Source organism: Tasmannia lanceolata, unplaced genomic scaffold, assembly GCF_043159265.1.
Source record: "Tasmannia lanceolata isolate RefF3 unplaced genomic scaffold, GAP_Taslan_0.1 ptg000018l, whole genome shotgun sequence".
Taxonomy (NCBI): Eukaryota; Viridiplantae; Streptophyta; class Magnoliopsida; order Canellales; family Winteraceae; genus Tasmannia; species Tasmannia lanceolata.
The window spans coordinates 13,343,684-13,356,035 of NW_027518695.1; the positions used below are offsets into that span (position 1 = coordinate 13,343,684).

At 37.7% G+C, this 12,352-nt stretch overlaps 1 protein-coding gene across 1 annotated transcript; it reads left to right on the forward strand.

Annotated features, from left to right (window-relative positions):
• Window positions 1–6,785: 6,785 nt before the first annotated feature.
• On the forward strand, window positions 6,786–11,718 carry LOC143849883 (putative serine/threonine-protein kinase PBL7). Its single transcript, XM_077359168.1, has 5 exons — window positions 6,786–7,113; window positions 8,372–8,589; window positions 9,255–9,444; window positions 9,533–9,924; window positions 11,044–11,718. The coding sequence occupies exons 1-5, from the start codon at window positions 7,035–7,037 to the stop codon at window positions 11,326–11,328; spliced, it is 1,164 nt and encodes a 387-aa protein (XP_077215283.1). The 5' UTR covers window positions 6,786–7,034; the 3' UTR covers window positions 11,329–11,718.
• The last annotated feature ends 634 nt before the right edge of the window (window positions 11,719–12,352 follow it).

The window sequence follows — 12,352 nt, forward strand, 5'->3', positions numbered from 1 at the left end:
CCTTTTTATATGCATGGCAAACTTAATGGAGTTGATACTACTGTAAATTTGTTTGAAAGACCCAATTTCAAATTACCCAAAAGTCGTCAAGCATGAAAAAGACACTAAAGCCAGCCCTAACTTGCAAAAGCCAACAAAGCCTGTTGCACAAACTTAGACTTTGCAATGAGGAGGGGGTTGTGAGGGTAATCAACTAAATCCAATGTACAGAACCTCAATCCACATCTACTATTTTCATCAAAATCCAAATGTTTCTTCGAAAAATAAAGTAGTCAGTATCTGTATCTGTACACATGATAGTATAAAGAATCATACAGCCACTTGATAAACAGATCCAAATAGTGGAGAATACAGAAGAAGAAAAGATATCATGCAGAGAGTCATGGGGTAAATAAAAATATGTGAAAATAGGTAAAAAAGAGAGAAGCGGTGTGCAGGGGTCCGGGTTTTTTTTGTTCACAGACAAGTGAGTTAGGCATCAGGGACTTAATTTTTCCACACCTACGCAACTAATCATAGATTAAGCATTCAAAATAATACAACATAACATAAAAATATTTCAATTCTTTTAACACGAAAATCTTTCTCAGACACAAAGTAGTCCTTACTAATAATTTTTACTAACATTAAGACAACTTAATTGATTCAGAAATCCGATTAGATATCAGCCACAAAGTAGTCCTTACTGAACAGTAAGACGACTTAATTTGATTCGAAGAATCGGATTAGTAAGAGTAAGAAAACTTAAACCATGAATTTAATCCTGGTAAACTGATATCTAATTCAAATGGAAATACTTGAAAACCCACAAACCTCATAAAACACAAACACGAAGGCTACTAATTCTCAATATCTCAAAATTCAATCGCAAACATCCACAAAAAGAGAATCTATCATTATTTTCTTAAAAATTTGAGGAAACGAAGATTTTATTTATTTGTAACTAACAAAGAAATCAGTACCTCTTGATGCTCAAGTGATGGACCTAATAAGAAAAAGAAGAACAATAAGTAAGTTGATGTTTATGAGTAAGAATTGGGTACTGATGGAGATGGACGGATATATATATATATATATATATATATGGGGATGGCAGTGGGATGGAAGGAAGGATAAATAGAGAGCTGAAGATAAATTACTAAAACGTGTGAGGATGTATGTAAAAGAGTCCAAAATAAAGAGGAGCCTTTGAGGAAATTGCTATTTTTTTCAGTAGAGGTTTCCAAGAATAAAAACAGAATCAGCTGGATATTTTATAGCTATTTTAGAGGAAAATTCAGTAAAGAAAACAAAGGGGAGTAGAAGGGGTATCAGATGGAGCTGATTTGGTAGGCCCCACCCATTTTTTGAAAATGAAGTGGACGGACCACACCATAGGATGATCCAACCGTCCATTTGATGGGCCCCAACGTTAATATGTTATGCCCCAAAAATCATTCCCATAGGATGATCACAACCCTCCGAGCTATAGAGGGTTCCATAATATATATGGTTTCTCTTTAGATTGGAGGGCTAGGATCATCCTATGAAAATAATTTTTGGGAAACAACTTATTTACGCTGCGGCACTTCAAATAAATAATTTATTTATTTATTGTTTCTCTTTAAATAAATTAATTGTTGTACGAAAATTAATGCCCTTGGAATGGGTGAATGGAACCAAAATTTTCTGAACCGACTAATATTTCTTTGTTAAGGCTATGAAATCTATAGATGAACGGTTGGGATCAACCTATGTTGCCAGCCACAACCTATTTATATTCTATGGTGCCAGCCATAACCTATTCAGGCATCAAACCCTTAAAAAATAGATTAGCTTGACAAAATTGACAAAATCACCATCCTTCACATTAGAAAAAAAAGCCATCTAACTAGATTAGCATGACAAAATCACCACCCTTAAAAAAGCCAAATGACCCGCGGGTTGACCAGACCCGACCCGTGTTTTTGCGGGTTGGGTCACCCGCGGGTCAGTTTTGACGGGTCACGAAAAACTCAGACCCATGCCTGCAAATTTGCAGGTGGGTCGGGTCGACCCGCGGGCATGGGTCGCGTTTGCCAAGTCTAAAAAAGAGTAGCTATAAATACACTAGTGGTGGCCCGAGTAAGAAAAGGTGGTGAATGTATCATTTCCCTAAATTATATATTTCACCATTGATTATAGGCCATTGGACCCATCTTGATTGGATGAACTTAGACCCTTGGTCTATTAGATCTCGTCTGGGGTTCCTCTAAGAGAAGCTGAAGTGGTGATTTTTGTAGGTCATAGTCTTAAGGATGAGATGTCCATTTGGCACTAAGACCCATCTTGTTTGACATCTAGTGGTAACTGATAATGATAATTGACTAAAAGAAGCTCATATTGACTCATTCTTATTTGTCGGATTGCTAGTACCACTCCAAAGAGGATCGTAGGGCCTACATGTGGGCCATACCAGTTGCAAAATTTGGTCCAAATGCAAGGCGCGCATGGAGTGACAGCCCTGACCTTAGTGTCCTCAAATCATTTAACTAGTTTTATCCCTTTTTATTATTATTTTTTTATTTTATGACATTTTTATATGATGTGTGCCTATGAAGTCAAGTATTTTTCAAAGGGTACAGTAGGTCCCACTTTGTAGGATGATCCAAACCGTTCAAAACATGACCCACAACATAAGCAGACCATACCCTATTAATCATCTCCATAGGATGATCTTCTTCCTCTGATCTATAGTGATTTCTATAATGAGCAGATCAAAGGGTTAAGATCATCCTATGCAGATGATTTAAGTGGTACAACCTATTTACGTTGTGGTCCAACAAATCAGACAGTTTGGATCATCCTACGAAGTGGGCTCCCAAGTTCTATAATGGGCAGATCAAAGGGTTCCAACAAATGAAACAGTTTGGATCATCCTATGAAGTGGGCTCCCAAGTACTACTTGAAAAATACTGAATTTCAATCCCACTCAACATATAAAATCACTTATTTTAGACCCTCACAAGAGAACCTAAAACAAAGAGAGGTGTATTCTATCAGAATAAGAAGGTGTTATTCTATGTTAATGAAAACTAAGGCTATACATATAAGCAAAGTGTAAACATATCTATAATGGCAGGGAAAGCTTCTAGGAGAGCTATTCCTAGAGCGGTCAACAATCATAGGAGGGGAGGAGAAGTTTATAGCGGGAAGAATGGGGTAGTGTTTCTGGGGAAGGGAAGGAGAGGAGGGCAGAGTGGGGAAGGGCACACCACACTAGCACTTGCCCTTTTCTTCTTATACAAACAACAAATAAATACTCCAGATCAACCCCAATAGGTACTCTTCACGCAAGGTAGGCAACCCTAGGCATAGCTATATCCGTCCCTTTTGATTACTTGGGTCACCCAGCAGCAGTGTACGTGCAGAGAGGATGATGTACTTCACGTCAGAAAGATTCAATGGGTATGATCGATACGTACACTGCTGGTGTCCAAGTAATCAAAAGGGGCGGCCCCTTTTGATTACTTGGGACACCCAGCAGTAGTGTACGTGCAGAGAGGCTGATGTACTTCACGTCAAAAAGATTCAATCGGTATGATTGCTACGTATACTGCTGCTGGGTGTCCCAAGTAATCAAAAGGGGCGGATTTATCACCTCCCTAACATTATACAACTTATCCAAGAATTTCTATCACAATGGAGAACAACCCCATAAGCTATCCCTCCCATCTTCAAAGTAAATCTATGTGGGCCCAGATGACCATTTGTACCATCCATGTAATCATATACACAATAGATGTGCCACAAAATGTTATTGATCTACACCTCAAACTATCTGTCCAATGGACATTTGCCAATTAAGAATGGACCACGTGAATTGCTTTGGTGAATCCTCCAACTCAATGAACCGGAGTCGGAATGAACGACCGGTTTATGTACTTTCTATATACATTTCGATTGCCGAAATCAAGAATAATGGACATCATATTCAGACCCCTATCCTAATTCTCCGTTAAACGGAATGAGAACAAAAAGGGGAGGGGGGTATTTTATAAAAGAAGTCCTCTTCTTTATTTGTAAAAATAGTCATCCGGTTTGACAAATTGCAAATAGAGTCATCACTTGTGAGTTGTGAGTGAAGAGATGAAAATTACCTTGTAAAAGGGCCAAAATACCTATGATGTTCAGTTATATGTTTTGACAGGGTGGGTCACCCGAACTCAAATTCAAACCCGTGCATTGAGTGGGGCCCATCATTTTGCCTCAAGTTTTGATGGGTAGGTCCCACGACCTCCACCCATCCCCACGTATGTAGCGGGGCTTACAATTGTACATGTCATATTTTGATGGCGTGGGCACATTTTTTTACACCCGCTCATAAGAATGGTAGGATATATAGAAGTGATATTCCCAAACCCTTCATTCAAAACTTATCATTGACTGACATGGGTATTCTGTTCCTTATAAAAGGTAATTTTAGAGAGATGATTTTTTCGCCCCCCCCTAGGATAATGCGCTCCCCTTTTAACGTGAGTTGTGGCTAGACTTTAACGCTTTTTTACGTCAAATCATGTTAACAGGGGGCGCATTAACCTACAAGGGTGAAAAAATCATTACCTGAATTGTATCTTTTCACGTGTAAGGACATTTTGGTCTTTTTGAAGGAGTAAAGAAAAAACAAATACTGCGAGTATTGTGGTCACAAATCGATGGCATGACTACAAAATTCTATCAAACATAATGAGTCTATTTGCAAATTGTCAAACTAGAAGACTCCGTTTGCAAATAAAGCAAAGTAGAAACTTCTTTTGCAATAAGAAAAATTCCATTCCAATTGTGTGGGATGAAAATACCATCTCTTGGAGTAGGAAACAGATTCCGAGATTCCCTCCGCTAAGGGTGCAACTCGGGTCGGGTTCGATCTGAACAAAAGTCGGGTTCGGGTTCAGGTTCAGGTTGAGAGCTTGGGCAACCCAACCCGAGTGAAACCCGGCCTTTTTTATCATTTTTTTTAAAGTTTAAAAACTCGTGTAAGGTTGTGTTGGAAAAAAGTAGGGCTGCAACTAGGTTAGGTCGGGTTGAGGTTTTACTAAAAAATGAATAGGAATTTAAGATAAAAGCTCAACCCAAATTCCAAAAAATCAACCCGAGTTGCACAGCTAGAAAAAAGGGTTCCTCGGGTTGGGTCAGGCTGGAAATCGGATCGGGTTGGCCTCAACCCGATCCGAATTGCAACCCCACGTCGGTGTCAATTCCACCCTCCTAATTCCATTCCTTTTTTTTTTTGAACAAAATGCCTGAATTGGAATGAGATCACCATTCGAGGGCCTGATTCTGACAATCCAAAAGCAGAGCCTAAATTAAGATTTGAGTTCCCAAAACAAGAAGACAGGAACACGGCTTGACCAAAGATAATGACTCTATCAAACATAATGACTCTATTTGCAAAATTCTATCAAACATAATGAGTCTATTTGCAAATTGTCAAACTAGAAGACTCCGTTTGCAAATAAAGCAAAGTAGAAACTTCTTTTGCAATAAGAAAAATTCCATTCCAATTGTGTGGGATGAAAATACCATCTCTTGGAGTAGGAAACAGATTCCGAGATTCCCTCCGCTAAGGGTGCAACTCGGGTCGGGTTCAATCTGAACAAAAGTCGGGTTCGGGTTCAAGTTGAGAGCTTGGGCAACCCAACCCGAGTGAAACCCGGCCTTTTTTATCATTTTTTTTAAAGTTTAAAAACTCGCGTGTTGGAAAAAAGTAGGGCTGCAACTAGGTTAGGTCGGGTTGAGGTTTTACTAAAAAATGAATAGGAATTTAAGATAAAAGCTCAACCCAAATTCCAAAAAATCAACCCGAGTTGTACAGCTAGAAAAAAGGGTTCCTCAGGTTGGGTCAGGTTGGAAATCGGATCAGATTGGCCTCAACCCGACCCGAATTGCTACCCCACGGCGGTGTCAATTCCACCCTCCTAATTCCATTCCTTTTTTTTTGAACAAAATGCCTGAATTGGAATGAGATCACCATTCTAGGGCCTGATTCCGACAATCCAAAAGCAAAGCTTAAATTAAGATTTGAGTTCCCAAAACAAGAAGAGAGGAACGCGGCTTGACCAAAGATAATGACTCTATCAAACATAATGACTCTATTTGCAAAATTCTATCAAACATAATGAGTCTATTTGCAAATTGTCAAACTAGAAGACTCCGTTTGCAAATAAAGCAAAGTAGAAACTTCTTTTGCAATAAGAAAAATTCCATTCCAATTGTGTGGGATGAAAATACCATCTCTTGGAGTAGGAAACAGATTCCGAGATTCCCTCCGCTAAGGGTGCAACTCGGGTCGGGTTCAATTTGAACAAAAGTCGGGTTCGGGTTCAGGTTGAGAGCTTGGGCAACCCAACCCGAGTGAAACCCGGCCTTTTTTATCAATTTTTTTTAAAGTTCAATAACTCGTGTAAGGTTGTGTTGGAAAAAAGTAGGGCTGCAACCAGCTTAGGTCGGGTTGAGGTTTTACTAAAAAATGAATAGGAATTTAAGATAAAAGCTCAACCTAAATTCCAAAAAATCAACCCGAGTTGCACAGCTAGAAAAAACGGTTCCTCAGGTTGGGTCAGGTTGGAAATCGGATCGGGTTGGCCTCAACCCGACCCGAATTGCAACCCCACGTCGGTGTCAATTCCACCCTCCTAATTCCATTCCTTTTTTTTTTGAACAAAATGCCAGAATTGGAATGAGATCCATTCCAGGGCCTGATTCCGACTATCCAAAGCAGAGCTTAAATTAAGATTTGAGTTCCCAAAACAAGAAGACAGGAACGCGGCTTGACCAAAGAGAGAGAGAGAAGAAAAATCCTCGTGGCTTTACAAGAGCGCTAAAAAGATTCGGAAACGGATGTTTAGGAAACGGCAGTTCAAATAGGCCGGACAAAAGGCGGAAATTATTAAATTTCTGTCTAATAATATATCATACAACTCTCCTCCCCTTTTTCAGCTCTGTCTTTGTTTTGTTGTTTCACCCTCACTTCCTCCCAACTCAGAAGGAAAAAAAAAAAGTTAAACAACTTTGACATGGGTTGGTTCCCTTGCTCAGGAAAATCTAACAAAAAGCCTGAGAAGAAATCTAATGCTCTGATCGTAACCTCTTCAGGTATTTGAAAAGAGAAAAAAAGAATATTTTTTAAGGATATTTTGAGCTATCTCATTTTGCATAATTTTCCATTTTGTAAGCAGGATCTCTTGCCCTTCCTTTTATTTTTTGAGTTTTTGTGTATTAGGTCATCTGGGTTTGTTATAAATCGATTGAAATAGGGTGATTTTTAGATGCCCTTTATGGGTTTAGGGTTTATTTTTTATCTGATTAGGTTAGGGTTTTGAATTGGGGTGTTTAGGGGAGGAGAATTATTGGGTTCTTCGATTGGGATACATTTTTTCTCATTTGGGCTTGTTTTGATTAGCTTGTAAGTTGATTTCTTAGGTAACCCTTTTATGTATTTTTGGTTAATATTGTTTGAGCTTTGATGGGTTGATTTGGATTGCCTTAAAATTAGGGTTTGGAATCCTAGTTCGGTTCTGGCCAATCTATTGGGTTTTGTTTATATGGATTCTTTTTAGGTTTGCTTCAAATCAGTTTTTATTTTATTTTTTCTCCGATTTTTTTCAGCAGAAATTTAAGGCTTAGATGATGGCATAGAACTCTCAGCTGGTTTTTATTTATCTTTTAGTTTTACAAATTAGAAATCCAACTTCTGATGATTCTGAATTTGCTAGCTTGATAGAGTTTGATGAACATTTTGGTCTTAGGTTAGATGAATCTATCTGGTGCCTTGATTTGCTTTGTGGGTTATGTTTTCAATCGCGTAGGCACCGATTCCAAACTAGGGTTCTTTATCTAGAAAAAGTACTGTTTTTTCTTAGTACAGTGTTCGGATTTTATGATACAGAATTGTAAAATTCTAGATTTTAGAAGCTAAAACTTGGATTTTATTAGCGTATAAATACAGGTTTTAGCTTTTAAATTCCAGTTTTTAGCTTGTAAAATCCAGGATTTTACAATTCTGGATTATAAAATCCTTAATTCCAAACGACCAACTGTTGAATGATAGATGGTGGTGCGGGATGAATAATTGCTACTGTTCAATCAATGGGTGTTTGTTTGTTTTCAGGATTTTATGTATTCTTGTTGTAACCCTTTTGCTTTGGAGGAACTAAAGGTTAACCCTTCTTTGAAGGCTATTTGTCTTGTATGCTATTTGTTTTCTTTTGAAATGGCGGTGATTGTGGTGTTCCCTTTAAATACAGACAGCTTGAAGTTAAATTTCTATCGTTTATGTATTTATTTCTTCTTTTTGTTTATTATTGAAATTGCGTTGACCGAGGTGTCCTGATTTATTTACTTTTTTCTTCAGAGAAATTAAAGGTGAATCCATCTTCAGAGAGATTGAAGTTAAATCCGTCGTTGGATGTGACAAAGGAGGTCTCCAAGGATGGGGCTGATCATATTGCTGCTCAAACATTTACATTTCGTGAATTGGCTGCCGTAACTAAGAATTTCAGAGCTGATTGCCTTTTGGGGGAGGGTGGGTTTGGTCGAGTTTATAAAGGACGTCTCGAGAGTACCAATCAGGTCGGCTTTCTGCTGTTTATTTATTATGTCCTCATCCGTGTTTGATTCTCAGTGTATTGATATATTCAGATGGGTTATTTATAATACATCACACATATTTCTATCATGTTCTGTGCGTTGAGGTTCTTCTTGTAGTATTATAGCTCGGTTATTTACAAAATGTTTCACATATTTGTGTACTTTTTGTTTATTCATGTTTTCTTGGAATATTTTTACTGGGTTATTTACAAATTTATTTCACACTCCGTATGTTTAGGTCTTTTTGCTAATTTTATAGATTGAGTTATTTACAAAACATTTCAGTCGTTTGTATCATGTTCTGTATATTGAGTTTTCCTTGTATCATTATAATTGGGTTACTTGCAAAAGCTTCAATTATATATGTCTTGTTCGGTATATTCAGGCATTCCTGTCATCTATTGCTTACATGAGTGTAGTTTCTCAACCTTCCACTCAAGCTTTGAAGTGTAGCATTTTCATTATTTTCTTATTCGATAATTGAGATGATGCATTTGAAGATTGAATTTGTCAATGTTCTTGTCTTTCCTTTTTGGCTTTTTCCATATTGATGTCCAAGAAATTGGGTCTATTGTTCAGATGTATTTGGACCCCGATGCAAAATATTAAGCTGTTTACGTGTGGAAATTGTGTTGTATGTGGCATAGATTGTGGCTATCAAGCAACTTGATCGTAATGGGTTGCAAGGAAATCGGGAATTCCTTGTCGAAGTACTGATGTTAAGTCTACTTCACCACCCTAATCTTGTAAATCTAATTGGTTACTGTGCCGATGGAGATCAGAGGCTTTTAGTTTATGAGTACATGGCACTAGGATCTTTGGAAGATCACCTACACGGTATGTTACTTAATAATGTTCTCATTGGCGTTATTTTTCATTCCCTAGTATTATTGTATACACAATGATTTGTCTCATCTATTTGCAGATCTTCCTTCTGATAAGAAACGACTTGACTGGAATACGAGAATGAAAATAGCAGCTGGTGCAGCTAAGGGTTTGGAGTATTTACATGATAAAGCCAACCCGCCTGTTATATACCGTGATTTAAAGTGCTCAAACATCTTGCTTGGTGAGGGATTTCATCCCAAACTATCCGACTTTGGCTTGGCAAAACTTGGTCCAGTTGGAGATAAGACACATGTTTCTACTAGGGTGATGGGTACATATGGCTACTGTGCACCTGAATATGCAATGACAGGCCAATTGACACTAAAATCCGATGTCTATAGCTTTGGGGTGGTTCTATTGGAAATTATCACTGGGAGGAAAGCAATCGACAACTCTAAAGCTGCTGGGGAGCACAATTTAGTTGCATGGGTAAGATTGCCTACTTTGCAAGAAGAAACCTACATTTTTCCAGATTTATTTAATTTTTTGTTCATTTATATCATTATATGTTTTGAGTCACACATGCATCTTTTGGTGATATTCTCTATGGTGCACTTGATTTTCTGCAGTCGAGTCAATCTGAAATTGGCCGTGGCTAGTTCCTTGTGTTCTGCTTGAGAACCTGAATTCTTTTTTCTAAACTTAATTCTTCCTATGAAGCTCATGTTTATGTTTTTTCTTTTGCTCACAAAAACATTTTATGCGAATTCAATTATGTTTTTCCTGTTTCTTTTTGGTACTTTCAGTTATTGTTGATCAACTGCTTAAGTTGCCTCTTTCCTTATACAACCAGATGTATGTTTTTTCTTTTGTTCACTAAGACACTTTATTTGAATTCAATTCTTTCTTTTTTTTTTACTTGAATTCAATTCTGTCTTTTCTTTTTCAATTTAGTTACTTTCACTGATTGTTGATCAACTGTTTGTGTTGCATCTTTCCTTTTACATCCAGATTGATCTTCACAACTTTATGTTGTATGGGTCTATGTCACAAATATCTCTGATATTTTTAAAATATAGCATTTTTATCGCGATACTTTGATAAAATCGACAAAATCCCGAAATAATCCCTAGAATTTTAAGAACTATAGTGATATTTTCATTTTCTGCAAGAATATCATGATATTTTATATATTTTTTTCATTTATATATTTTTAAATTATTTTATTTTATTGTTTTTCCCCGATATAAACCCAAAAAATAAAAAATATATATCCCGAGATTTTTCCCTTGCCGAGAAATTCCGGAGAACAATATTTGTGACATGTTGTGGGCTTTTGGACTTGAAGATCCTGGTTGAAATGAAGAGTTCTTTCTCAGATCACTTCATAAGCTCAGGCATTGGGAGCCATCATAGAGGAACTCTTCATCTCGTGGACCTCATCGGACCATTTCTATTCTTTCGAGGCTCAATTCATCACATTGCACTTTATTTTCATGCTGTATGATTCTGGAAGGATAAATCCTGTTATGTTAACCACTCCGAAAGAAAAATCAACAGCTCAAGTAGTCTATTGTATGATTATTTATGAATCCCTGGTGATTGCAGGCGAGACCCTTGTTCAAAGACAGGAGGAAATTCCCACAGATGGCGGACCCCATGCTTCAAGGTCAGTATCCAGTACGGGGCTTATATCAAGCACTTGCTGTTGCCGCGATGTGCGTTCAGGAGCAGCCTACCATGCGGCCCCTCATAGCAGACGTGGTCACTGCTCTCACTTACCTTGCTTCTCAAACATATGACCCCAACAACCAACCCGCTCCTTCTACTCCTCGCTCAAGAAAGGGCAGTGACAAGAGATTCAATGGTGAACAAGCCAGAGGATTCAACTGAAATCCATTGGTCAACAGCTATATTTCTTTCATGAAACCTTCAGCTGCCATCATTTCAATCCTTACTATCATGGTTACTACTTGAGGAGACTTATCTTTTAATATTTTCTCACATGAGGGATGGTTTTGGTATGTGCGCTCATGTGGGTCAGAGCTCGTCGGTGCCCGTTTTTTGGCTGCGCCCCAGTTATTAAATTTTGTATCACCCCAGGATAACATGTACACCCCAGGTAGGTGCAATCTGCCATTTTTATTTTTATTTTGTTTGTAAATGTGAGTTCGTGCCCTTGTATTAAAATGCCAGTTATCCTTCTTCAGACATCATATTGCTGTTTCTATAAAGTGTAATCCTTATATGTTTAGATACATATACCATTATTTTTTCCCCTCACAGTTCATGTATCCATTTCTACTGCTATTCTTCCGCTCGCACATGTATCCATTTCTACTGTTATTTATCCAATCGCCGCTGATTCTTATGTGTTGATATTTCTTCTAGCACTTGAACCCTAAACCCTAAAAGCCTAAACACCCGAAACGCTAAAACCCCCAAACCCTAAGGTCATGTTTGGCTACCGTGATTTTTTTTTTTCCATGATAAATCGGGGTTCTCCAAGTGGATATGAGAGTGAAGTGGCTAAATATCAGGAAACTAAACAGTGTCTCCGGTGATGAGAAGTGGCAAACAGTCGATCGGATTTTCAGTATAGTTTTTGGTTCCCTGATTTTTAGCCACATCACCCTCATCTTGATCCATGCATTATTTATCTTAGCCGTCCATGCGGCACAACCCAACCATAGATCTTTTGAATTTGAATAATATCCAAGAAATGGCAGGTTGAAAAGATTAGCTCTGGTAGTTAATTTGAATGTGATAATTAGAAGGAAGATTAGGAGAGAATCTTTCGATTAGTTAATCTGAATTTGAATGTGGCTAAGCATAGTAAGTTAGTAAAGTAATTGCAATTAGGAAGGAATATTTTTAGTAGTTAATTAGAATTAGAATTAGAATTAAGAGAGGATAA